The sequence below is a fragment of the Neovison vison genome, chromosome 13, assembly GCF_020171115.1.
Source record: "Neovison vison isolate M4711 chromosome 13, ASM_NN_V1, whole genome shotgun sequence".
NCBI lineage: Eukaryota > Metazoa > Chordata > Mammalia > Carnivora > Mustelidae > Neogale > Neogale vison.
The window spans coordinates 136,140,767-136,153,783 of NC_058103.1; the positions used below are offsets into that span (position 1 = coordinate 136,140,767).

Genomic DNA, 13,017 nt, shown 5'->3' on the forward strand with positions numbered 1-13,017 from the left:
TCCAGAACCCAAACTGTCTGAAATCCCTGGGGATGCTTTTCCAATACCCTTCCACAGAATTGCCTGTCCTCTGGGTCCTGGTGACACATTGGTTCCCATCTCGAGTTCAGCACCTTTCATGTCCCCAGTCTGTACTGGAGCAACTTGATTGTTGTTTGTTCTCTTCCTCTGCAGCTCACCACCCCCCAGGGGCAAGGATGGGGACTGACTCATCCGCTGCTGGGGCCCTGGGATAGACAGCACTGTTCACACGTTCAGGGACTCGGCCACAGGTGGCTGGATAGAGTTGATCATGCTGAGATTCAGAGAAGCCAGACCGCTGGGACTTAGCCTTAGGCAACCTCACTGTCTTAACTTGTTTGGGAAACCTTGGAGTGTCACAGAAGAGACTCCATCACTGACATTTCCCTGTCATCCACATTGCCTGTCACTCAGTGGGTAGGGAAATTAAATTCACGCAGCGAGGCTGGCTTTTAACTCTTAGTGCCCTGTTGACTGTTGTCACCACTGTCACAGCCTTCTGTGAGCATCCAGTCTCTGCTCTGGCCCCAGATGGGAGAGAGCCTAAAGGAGATTGAGCATTTTTTTTTTTTTTTAACCACAGATGCGTGGCTTCTACTTTCTAACTCTTGGAACTAGCTGGCTTCAGGGTCTCTGTGGTGGCCTGAGGCTGGCCCTACAGTGCTTGTCAGAGTCCCCAGAATCTGTCCTTTGTCCTCGCTGAGCTAGATACAGCCTCTCTCCCAGGACTCTGCTACCGTTCTCTCCTACTGTTTCCTCTTGACTGGGTATTATGCTTCTGCAATCAAAAGCTGCTGGTTTCCAGAAGGCTGATTCTGGTTTTCTTTTCTTTTTTTTTTCTTTTAAGACTTGGTTTGGAGGACAATTTATTTTAGGTCTGTTAAATTTGATTTGACTTCCCCTTCGCTGTTATATATCCTTACCAGCTTCAGATACGTTTTGAAAAAAAAAAAAAAAAAAAAAAAAAAAAACCCAAACCAGTTCAATCTCTTTTGTGACAACTTGTGTGACTAATTAATGCTCTGCAGAACACCATGAAACTTGCAAGGCACCACACAAATGCCAAATCGTAACACGTGTCCTGTTTGAAACTGTCTTAGCAAATTGAACATCTGTATTATAGTAATAGACTGTATTAGTAAATGGAACATCTTTTATTGATTCACCTTGTTAAGCAGGAAAATAATCCTTATGGCTTTATAAACCTCCTGTAAGTTCTAGTAGGTGCCATTTCCAACATGAATTTAATTGAATAAATGAAGGCAGGTGTCAAGCATTTAATTGGCCCTTCTCTCTCAGCCAGCTCAATCAGCTTTGGAACTACTGTTGATGATGTAATTTACCAGTGTGATGAAACTGACATGTCTTTGGGGAAGAGAGGCTGGCTGGGCAGAGTTCACGCTTAATCACTGACTGATGTCGTTGTAACCTGGTCTTCACAGAATTTTCTACGAAAGTTCCTCAAGGAGCAGACAGAAATAGGGAAGAAAGTGGTAGCAAACTTGACCTCATTGGCCCACAAAATTAGTTGAAAAGTCTTGAGCCTTATATAAGTATTCAAGTAACTCTTGTTTACTGTTCCATGTTATTTTCCTACACATCTTCAGCTAAAATGATTGGACTGGGAAGGTGCATCTTTTCATCATGTGGCTCAGGCTCAGACGTGTGGCTTGAGAAGTTGGTGTAAAAATGACAATTTTTCTAAGAGCGGGTGGAAAAAAGATACCAGAAGAGAAATTGTGGTACATCCAGACAATGGAATATTTTTCAGTGCTAAGAAGAATTTTGAGATCTCTAGCCAGGCAAAGACAGGGAGGAAACTTAACGGTGTATTACTAAGTGAAAGAAGACAATCTGAAAAGACCGTATGATTCCAATTAAATGACATTTTGGAAAAGGCAAAAGTATAGATACCAAAAAAAAAAAAAAAAAAAAAGTCAGTGGTTCCCAGGGGTGGAGTGGGGGGTGAGAGCAGGGGTTTAATAGATGGAGACCAGAGGACTTTTAGGGCAGTGAAAATTATGATGCCTATGATAATCTATCCACAATGATAGATGCGTGTCATTGCATATTTGTTCAAACCCACAGAATGTAGAACAAGAGTGGACTGTAATGCAGATTATGAGCTTTGACTCTGATGTGTCCGTGTAGGTTCATCTTGTAGCAAGTGTCCCCACTCTGCGGCAGATGCTGACACTGGGGGACGCAATACGTACGGGCATGTGGAAAGTCTCTGTACCTTCCTTTCAGTGAACCTAAAACTGCTGTAAAAAATGATCTTAGTTAAATAAAAACAAACATACAAGAAAACCACCAAAGTAACTGCTGTTTAAATGGAATCCCTAAGCAAGGAAAGAAAGACTGCCCAGCTGAGAGGCAAGAGGCAGAGGCTATGACTGGGTTTGCCTTTGGAGCGGCCTCTCGGTAAGGATGGATCAAAGGCGGAGACTGAGGCAGGGGACCAGGTGAGGTACTATCCCAGTCTTCTGTGGTTGGTGACAGGACCCTGCTGGCATCTGGGGCTGGGGAGGAGGGGACAGAGCTCATCGCGAGGCGGCAGGTGGAGCTGGTTATTTGGTGGCAGCAGTGTGGGTGGGGCTGGGGCAAAGAGGGGAGAGCTGACATTTATCAGCTGTCACCGAGCGCGTTTGGCACACCGGGCTCTGTGGCGGGTGTTTCATACCCCATCTTCATCGGAACTTGTCAGCCATCTCGGGTGATCAGTTTGGGCAACTGTGATGAGGAGCCTGGAGCTTTGTGTGGTTGCGGTTTTTCCAAGGTCACCTCTACCATAGCAGGACTGATGCCCAAACATGGAATGGGCAGAATCCAGAAGCTTCAGGGGCTGTCTAGACTGGGTTGCGGCAGGAGTGGGGGGAGAAGGTATCTCTCTTCCTTCTGCAGGAGAGCCTCCTTATTCAAAGGCACCCCCAACCCCTGCATGGTTCACCCCATTTCCTAACCCCTCACTCATTTCTGGCCTCTGCGAGAGAGCACTGCACTTGCAGTCCATGGCTTGGGGGTGGACCCACCTCAGGCCCCCTTTGCTGGCTGCCTTCAAGCTACTTGCTGCTGAGAGTGTCAGTGTCCTCCTCAGAAAAACACAGGCAGCAGTTTCACTGTGAAAAGGGAAAAAAAAAAATCATGGAAAAGACACAGTGCCAGGCCTAGTGCGGAGAGTGATAAGGTTTTGTGCTCATGGGGCGCCTGGGTGGCTCAGTTGGTTAAGAGTCTGCCTTCAGCTCCTCTTATGATTTCAGGGTCGTGGGATCGAGCCCCGTGTCAGGCTCCCTGCTCAGCAAGGGAGTCTGCTTCTCTCTCTCCCTCTGCCCCTCCCACTGCTCATGCGTTCTCTCAATCAAATAAATAAAATCTTAAAAAAAATTAGAAGATTCTGGGCTCAATGCCCTTTGATAATGTTGGATTTGACTGCATGGGGAGTTCTGAGTTGTGGCATGTAACTGGACTTTGAAAAGAAAATGTGATTCTTTTCCATCAATTTTTTAAAAAGATTTTGTTTATTTGATAGAGAGAGAGACAGCGAGGGCAGGAACACAAGTGGAGGTAGGGGGAGAGGGAGAAGCAAGCTTCCCACTGAGCAAGGAGCATGATGGGGGGCTTAATCCCAGGACCCTGGGACCATGACCCAAGCCAAAGACAGACTCACGCTTAATGACTGAGCCCCCCAGGCATCCCTCTTTTCCATCGAATTTTTCCGTGTTGGTGTGTCACACTTTTTGCCCAGTCTCATCCGGAGACGCACTTGTAGTTTTGGAGGTGGCAGCAGGCCATCTGTGAAGACCTCAGTGAAGTCCTCTTTGGGTGAGAGTGGCCACTTGGTCCTGGTCAGTGCTCTCGGAGAACTAAGCTCTAGAAACATCACCTTCTTTGCCCACACGTACTTGTCCTTTGCACCTTGACAGCGGCTGCGCTCCGTTGAACCCGCCCCCGTGGTGGTTATGGCCGGCTGGCTATGCGCTCCTCATTTTCTCTTGGTTTTCTCTCTAGTGGTGGCTGTTTACATAAAGGAGTCCTGGTGGCCCACCGAAGACGTCCTACGAACCTCTGATCCTGCCCGAGAAGGTCTCATGAAGGTGAGGTGGTGTAGCCCGGAACAGATATTGCGAAACAGGTTTTAAAGTCAGTGTGTTGAGTATCATGTTAAGGATCGAAAGCACTTGGCCTCTGTGGACTCATCTTCCAGGGATGCAAGAAACAACGTTTCACAGATGGAGTGGGGCGCGGGGCGGGAGGGCAGCGGCGCTGAAACAACAGAAAGGTGTTGTCTCCCAGCCTCTGAGTCTATAAGCCTGAAATCAGGGTTCCTTCTGAGGGCCACGAGGGAGACTCTGTTCCAGGCCTCTGTCCTGGCTGCTGGTGGCCTCAGGAGTTCCTTGGCCTGGAGATGGCCTTCTCCCCGTGTCTTCACATCATCTTCCCTCAGTGTGGGTCTCCCTCTGTCCAGATCCCCCCTTTCTATATAAACACCAGTCATTTTGGTTTAGGACCCCCCCCCCAATGATCTCATCATCACTTCATCGTCTGTAGAGACTATTTCTAAATAAGTCACATCCCCAAGTACTGGATATTAGGTCTTGGAACATCTTTCCAGGGGATGCGATTCAATCTAGAATGCCCTGCCAGTAAGGAAAATAGTAATAAAAGGCTGTATGCTGGAGACATCTGGCTATTGGCAGATCTCTCTTACCTTCCTGAGTGGCCTCTTGTGTCTTCATTTTAAAACTTAAATCCCCTTCGTCTCTTTAGTGTGTAGGAAAATTTTTGCTTATTGTGTCCAAGTATTATTTTTTTGGTACTCACTCTGAGTCAGACATTGTGTTAGGTACTCGCCTATGTCCTCAGACTCTTTACAGGGATTATCTAATTTTAGAATCCTCAAGGTACTGTTTTGCAGATGAAGAAATTGAGGCTGAACCACACAGCTAGTGAGTGATTGGGTTGGACACAAACTCCAGTCTCTGTGATGTCAGGCCTGAAGGTCTTGGATGGGCTGTGGCTTTATGGAGCAGTTGTAAAGCCAAAACCTAGGATGGTAGGGGTGAGGGCAGGTGCCACAGCAGCTCCTCAGAGTCCCTGTGGTGTCTGCTCCACTGTAGATTTGATGAGAAAGGTAGTAACTAGTGTAGAATTTAGACTATTTGCCTCATGTCTGCCCATTTTCATTTGATTGACATATTTATCTTAATTCCATAGGTGCTTCTGGGCAGTCTTAAAATGGTGGATCTGTCTGTCGTGGTCTGGAATTCCACTTGACCTCCCTCATTGGGACCTACAAATATTGAATGAATGACCAGTATTCTTTTGGGTCTGGTTTAGAGAAGGATTTGATAATACAGTTTTTTCCTCTCGGTTAAATGAATAAAAAAAAAACAACAACAACCAAATTCACTTTTATTTTCCTTCAAACAACAACTTTATTGAGATACAATTCATGTACTATAAATTTCACCCTTTCGAAGTGTACAGTTCAATGATTTTCAGTATTTGCACAGAGTTGTGCCCCAGTCACCACTCTTGAATTCTAGAATGTTTTCATCGTCCCCAAAAGAAACCCCTTACCCATCAGCAGTCACCCCTCATTTCTCTCTTTCCCCAGCCCCTGGCAAGGAGTCTGCCTCTGTGAATTTGTTTCTCCTGGCCATTTCCAGCCCTAGAATCATATAATATGTAGCCTTTTGTGTCTAGCTTTTCTCACTGATCATAATGTCTTTGACATTCACCCACACTGTAGTGTGTGTTAGAGCCGCATTCCTTTCTATGGCTGGATCATCTCCCACTGCATGGCTTGAGCATGTGTGTTTATCTGTATATCTGTTGATGGACACGTGTTGTTTCTACCTTTTGGCCATTACGAATAACGGCACCATGAACATTTGTGTACAAGTTTTTGGGAGCACATGTATTTTCAATTCTCTTGGGTATATACCCAGGAGCAGAGTTGCTGGTCACGTGATAATTCTCTATATAACTTGTTGAGGAACCACAACTATTTTCCACGGCAGGTGTACCACGAATAGTCCCATTGGTAACCTCTGATGGCTTCCATCTCTCCATGTCCATCCTGGCACTTGTTTATTGTCTGCTTTTGTATGCTCTCCATCCGACTGGGTGGGAAGTGGTATCTCACTGTGGTCTTAAGCCACATTGCTCTGACGGCCAAAGCTGTGACGCATTTTTTCATGTCCTTATTGGCCATTCATACATCCCCTTTGGGAAAATATCTATTAAAATCCTTGGCCCACTTTTTAATTGGGTTACTTGACGTCTGACCATTGAGTTACAAACATTTTTAATATATTCTGGATGCGAGTCCTTATTTCACACATTGCCTTTTTTGATTGGCAAATATTGTTTTCCCGTCTGTGGGTTGTCTTTTGCATGCCTGTTCCCCCTCCCCAGCTTTACCAAGATATATCTGACATAAACATTGTGTGAGTTTGAGGCACAGGAGGTGTTGATCTGGTGTACTTACATATCGCCAAAATGATGGACACCGTGGTGTTGGCTGATACCAGCTTTGTATTACATAATTACCATTTTTTTGTGTGTGTGATGAGAACGTTTAAGATCTACTGTCTTAGCAACTTTAATATAATACGGTATTATTAGCTATAATTACCCTGCTGTATATTAGATTCCCAGAACTTATTCATCTTATAATTGGAAGTTTGTACCTTTTGACCGACATCTCTTTTCTCCTACCCACAGCCCCTGGTAACCACCATTCTGTTCTCTGTTGCGATGAGTTGGGCTTTGTTAAGATTTCATGTGCACGTGAGATCACGCAGGATTTGTCTTTGTCTGACTTACTTCACTTTGTATAATGCCCTCTAGTTACATCCGTATTGTTGCAAACAGCAGGATATTTTCAGGTCTGGTTTTAATTGACTCGGTAGATACTGTTTTGAAAAGTTTCCCCCTCCCCACCCCGACGCCAGCAGATTTAACTATGGCTTGAGGTTCAGCCAGTGAGTGTGAGGTACCCAGTGGGGTGGCCTGGCCTATTTGTCTTGCTGTTCCGAACCCTTCCTACAGGTGGGCCAGAGATATTTACTGGTTGGGTGTTTTGAATGCCAGGACAAGTCTAACGTGCTCTTTAAATAATTCTTTAATATTTTATTTTATTTATTTTATTTTTTTTCAGAACAAGAGTATTCACTTGTTCCTTGTTTCAATTCCTCTGTGTTTAGATGCGGGAAACCCCACATTTTCTGAAAAACGTGGCCTATGTTGTGAACAGAAAGAAACTTGGATGTTACCTGCTCTTAATGAACCGTGTTGTAAAGATGGATGTACCCCAACCATCCCCCAAGATTTTGGGGTCTTGACTTATTTTTTTTCCTTTTAATTATATTATGTTTCTTAGCCAACTATTCTTCATAAATTACCAAAAAAAAAATGCTTAATGTTCTTTCTGTTAACATAATTAGTGGTCCTAATTGAGGGATTAGAACTGGATCTCGGCTTTGTGTTTCCAGAAATGTTTCTAAGTCAGATTCACACACATTTCTCCCCCTGCCCCCCATAATGAAATTGGATAAATTCAGTGCATTTTCTTTTCTCCTTTTTCTCCTGCCAGTTTTTGATTGGATATTTCCCTTCTGCCAGATGCAATCTGCTTTTCTCTTCTGGCTTTCCTCTGAACTTTTTGGTTTTGTAAGTTGAAAAATATAACCTCACACATCACCCCACTCAGGTTTTGTGACCAGCTAGTGATTCTTCAAAGTCTGAACTGGGTTTGGCTGCTCCTGTCTGAGATACAAAATTGCTGCAGCTTCTCAGAGCTGAGCTGGTGTGGTTTTCACAAAGCTTTCCTCATTTAAGATTTGGCTCCAGGGGAAGGTGAACTATTTTATATTCTGGACCAATTAATAGATTTATTGGCACTTCATGCTATTTGTAAGGGGGGACAGCAAGCTGCCTTATTTTTTGTTATCAGAGCATTTGAAAACAAATGTATTTTTTTTTTTACCCATCCTTCCCCAAAACAAGTGTTTTAAGGGTGCCTCAGACAATCTTCTCCCTTGATCAGTGGGAGAAACGGAGGCTCAGAAAGTTGGGCATTGCTAAAGATCTCCCAGCAAAGCTAGGCTGAGAAGTCACGGTCACAAATGATGACGACGATGATGATAAAAATGTAAGGAATAAGTACTCAATATAAAATGAAGTGTAGATATTTATATTAATGTTCCCTTTTCCAAAGCCTTAGTTGTAATGGATGAAGATGCTGTGTGGCAACCAGGGGTTGGGACCAGCCTGGGTCCTGGAAGGCCCTGGTCTGTTGTTTTGAGCCTGATGCCTCGGACAGAGCCCTTGTCCAGGGGTCCTAAGTCCTCTTTGGAATGAGACAGGGAAATCAATAAATGTGATCACTTACCCTCCTTGGGTTTCTGTTTCCTTACCTATAAATCAGGACCTCCCCAGCGGGTGGGAGACTTGAATGCTAGCTTCTGGGTGGGATTCATGGCCCATTCAATGGCATTGCTGATCCCATGGTGCTGTATAGGATGAGGGACAAACACCCCCACACGTAGGCTGTCACATAATCTTGTCAGAGTAAAATCTTGTTCTGTCACATATGTCTTGCCAGAGTAAAATCTAATAAAATGATGCTGTCCCTTGATCAATAGCTGATTGGGGGGCGCCTGGGTGGCTCAGTGGGTTAAGCCGCTGCCTTCGGCTCAGGTCATGATCTCAGGGTCCTGGGATCGAGTCCCGCATCGGGCTCTCTGCTCGGCAGGGAGCCTGCTTCCCTCTCTCTCTCTCTCTCTCTCTGCCTGCCTCTCCATCTACTTGTGATTTCTCTCTGTCAAATAAATAAATAAAATCTTTAAAAAAAAAAATAGCTGATTGGGTTCATGTCAAGAATCACATTTAGTGCTGGCTTGTGGTTGTCCAGAGGAGTGCAGGTAGAAGGACTCTGACCTTATCCAAGCTGAGCCACATAGAGTGGGATTGATTAGTTATGTCTGCTGTGGGTGCAGAAGCTGGAGATCTCCGTTTTTGCTATGTATTTGCCACCCGGGGGCTCTCCAAATGCAGAAAAAAATTTTTTAGAAGATTTTATTTATTTGTTTGGCAGACAGAGATCACAAGTAGGCAGAGAGGTAGGCAGAGAGAGAGGAAGGGAAGTAGGCTCCCTGCTGAGCAGAGAGCCCAATGCAGGGGCTTGATCCCAGGACCCTGAGATCATGACCTGAGTCGAAGGCAGAGGCTTTAACCCACTGATCCATCCAGGTGCCCCCAAATGCAGAAAATCTTAACAAACAGGACCATGAAGTCATTTTGACTTTTCTTTTCTTTTCTTTTTTTTTTTTTTTAAGATTATTTATTTATTTATTTGACAGATAAAGATCACAAGTAGGCAGAGAGGCAGGCAGAGAGAGACAGAGGAGGAAGCAGACTCTCTGCTGAGCAGAAAGCCCAATGAGGGGCTCAATCCCAGGACCCTGGGATCATGACTGGAGCCGAAGGCAGAAGCTTTAACCCACTGAGCCACCCAGGCACTCCTCATTTCGACTTGTTAATGCTAAAACTCTGTGTGGGCCTGGCCTTGACCACATATTTTCTTCATCTGCCATGACATTGTGGTGGGCAAGAAGTGGTTTCATTTGATGGCCTTGATTCTTGGTAGTTCTCTGGGATTGGGACTGTAGCATGTGCTCCAAATCTAATGTGTGATAAACCATCGAAAAATCACGTTTCTGATGTAGCCATTGATCCACCTAGTTCTTTTCTTTTTTTTTTTTAATTTCCCCCAATTCCTTGCCCACCTTCTGAAGGCCAGAATTCTGGGGCTGTTATTAAAAGTGGTGGGGGCGCCTGGGTGGCTCAGTGCGTTAAGCCTCTGCCTTTGGCTCAGGTCATGATCCCAGGGTCCAGGATTGAGCCCCTCATGGGGCTCTCTGGTCAGCAGGGAGCCTGCTTCCCCCTCTCTCTCTGCCTGCCTCTCTGCCTACTTGTGATCTGTGTCTCTCAAATAAATAAATAAAATCTTAAAAAAAAAAAAGGTGGATTGGTTTTATTTCTAGACACATCCAGGGGATCTGTCTTGCCTGACCCCCCTGGAGGTTACTTCCTGTTTTGTTGACCTGCAATGGACTTTTTTCTGTCTATTTATGTTCATTACACATAGGTAGCCTTGGGGAACAGGGAGGCCCCTCTGGGCCTGCCCCTCACTCCTGGAGGCTGATGGGTGTGAAAGGTCAGGGTTGTGAAAACCTTGGTGAGAAACTGTGAGTCACATTTTGGCTCTTGAGCACGGGGGGGGGGGGGGGAATCATGTGATGGTGGCGCACACACCTGGCCCTGATGTGTGGGTTGATTCCAAGTGCAAAATTTATCGTGTGTGATTTTCCTCTCTCACTTGCTTGTTCTTCCTTTGTTTCTTCTTCTTCTTCTTCTTCTTCTTTTTTTTCCCCCTTCAAAGGTTCAGTCATTTGGGGAAAGGATTGTGCTTTTCATTCTAAATGTCGTTATTTTTGGAAGACTGGAGAGAAATTTGGATGACCGAGACATGTTTTTTTTACCTCACTCTGTGAAGGAGCAAGCAAAGATTCTGTGGCGGGATGGGTCCGCTGTTGGATTTTACACGACCAAAAGGAAAGGTAAGGGACACACGGCCCTGGGGAGGGGGCCGAGGAGGGGGCGGGGAGGCCCCCTAGATGTCTGCCTGCGTCAGAGGACTCCCTCCGCACATGTGTTCCTTGGAGAGAGTCTTCTGGCTCAGAAAGTGTCACTAATTCAGCCGTCCTGTAAATAAACCCAAGTAAACCCAAGGTATGGATTTCATTTTCTCATTTCTCATTGTACTGGCAAATAGGGTGAAAAACGTGTCCTTTTGATTCCCAGGCAGTGCCATGTCCCTCATAAATGCTTATTGCTGCTAATGGTGTAAAATGACTCTGCAAAGCACGACACTCTTCATTTCTTTTCTTTAAGGCTACCCATTAGCTGTCAGGAAAAATACCATTGCTAATAGCTGACATGTGGCGCAAAAGCACACGGGATGCCAAGATTTATAGACATTACCTCAGAGGAGGGGGAGGTCGGCCATGATAACAAGGTTGGGGTGAAACACTGGGACTTATTTTTAGGGGCTCTGATGAGAAGTGAGTGTGATCCTAGGACCATTTTGCCTCGGGGATTGGTCTGTTTCTTTAAAGTCGTTTTCTTTAATACTTTATTGAATTTTTTAAAGGCTGTCAACATCTCTACTCCAAGAGGACCCAGCCCTGTCCTTCAGTTCTTACGAAGTCCTAAATTTTAGCAAGAATAGTCTCCCTGCAAACCACCATGGACATGCTGTTCTCCTGGGTTACGTGTTTTTCTCGGGGCTCAGAAGGCTGATTGTGCTGCTGAACGTTGTTCATACTATGTGTTTGTTCCACCTGTCCAGCATGGAACAAATCCACTTCTCTCCCTTCCCACTCCTGGTCAAACCCCCCCGCCCCCCCGCCACGTGAGATGACCAGTTTCCCATGCAAGTAGCTCCATTAGTTAACTACTTGTCAAGGTCAGTCCAGACACTCAAGTAGAGAGGTTGGTTGTGGCCTCCTCCTTTTCCCCGAGGCTGACCCAGAACTCAAAGTGGAAGGAGGACCTTAAAAGATTGTCAAGCTAAGGTAGACCAGACTAGGTGCTTGGATTTCTGTTTCTTCTTCATTTTTGATGAATTCCACGAACGTGGTGGAAAGTTCTCTGAAGCTGCTTATTGGGTCACGTCATTTCATCCATGAACTGATTTTTTTTTTTTAAGTGGCAATTGACTTTTAGTTACTCAACAGTTTATTTCATTTAAAAAGTACCAAACCAGTATAAAATTAATGAAAATATATGCTTCAGGTATATGTTGCCAATGAAAACATTTTTTTTTTTTACTGTCTTTTGCTGGATTAGCTTATTTTTGGAGAGACAGAATAAAAATATTTCTGTTAGAATAATTGCATACATATTGCCACCAGGAAAGTAAGAGAGTTGTACCCACTCTACATCCTTGCCAGTACTTGGTATTGTGAGTCTTTTTAATTTTACCTATTCTACAAGGTGGGAAGTAGGATTTAATTTTGGTTTTAATTTGCATTTCCCTAATTGCAAATGATATTGATTATATTTTCACGTGCTTTGTTGATGGTCACTTATCTTCTTAACACTTAAGTGTTAATACTTAAGTGTCCGTTAAGTATTTTGGCCCATATTTTATTGGGTTTTTGCTTATGGCAGTTTCTTCATATGTTATAGGTGTCAGTTCTTTTTTTTTTTTTTTAAAGATTTTATTTATTTATTTGACAGAGATCACAAGTAGGCAGAGAGGCAGGCAGAGGCAGAGAGAGGGGGAAAAAGCAGCCTCCCTGCTGAGCAGAGAGCTCTATGTGATGCAGGGCTTCATCCCAGGACCCTGGGGTCATGACCTGAGCCAAAGGCAGAGGCTTAACCCACTGAGCCACCCAGGTGCCCCTAGGTGTCAGTTCTTTATCAGATATAAATTTGGAAAACATTTTCATTTTGGCACGACAGTATTTCTCAGAGAGCAAACGTTTGAAATTTTGATGGAATCTATTTGATCAGTTTACCAATTTTCATTATTATTTTGTTCAGAATAATTTCTAAATTTACTTTATGATTTTTATGAGTGTTTTAAAGTGAGTTTTAAATTTCCAGGTATTCCAAATGTTTTACTTATTGATTTACCTTTGATTTCTTTTTTTTTTTTTTAAAAGATTGTATTTATTTATTTATTTGACAGAGAGAGATTACAAGTAGGCAGAGAGGCAGGCAGAGAGAGGGGGAAGCAGGCTCAGGCCTGATGAGCAGAGAGCCTGATGTGGCCTTGATTCCAGGACCCCAGGATCATGACCTGAGCTGAAGGCAGAGGCTCAACCCAGTGAGCTACCCAGATGCCCCTTATTTTTTATTTCTAACTTAATTCCTTTGCAGTAAAAGAATGTAGTCTATTTTACTATTTTAAATATTAAT

The 13,017-nt window shown here is 44.3% G+C and overlaps 1 protein-coding gene across 2 annotated transcripts in view; it reads left to right on the forward strand.

Annotated features, from left to right (window-relative positions):
- Positions 1 to 13,017, forward strand: part of LOC122893846 (protein FAM169B-like) — an 85,973-nt gene that overhangs the window by 43,914 nt on the left and 29,042 nt on the right. For both annotated transcript variants that reach the window (XM_044231129.1, XM_044231130.1), the window contains 2 exons: positions 4,030 to 4,115; positions 10,472 to 10,649. In XM_044231129.1, the coding sequence (XP_044087064.1) occupies positions 4,030 to 4,115; positions 10,472 to 10,649 (264 nt within the window). The remainder of the gene's footprint in view (positions 1 to 4,029; positions 4,116 to 10,471; positions 10,650 to 13,017) is intronic.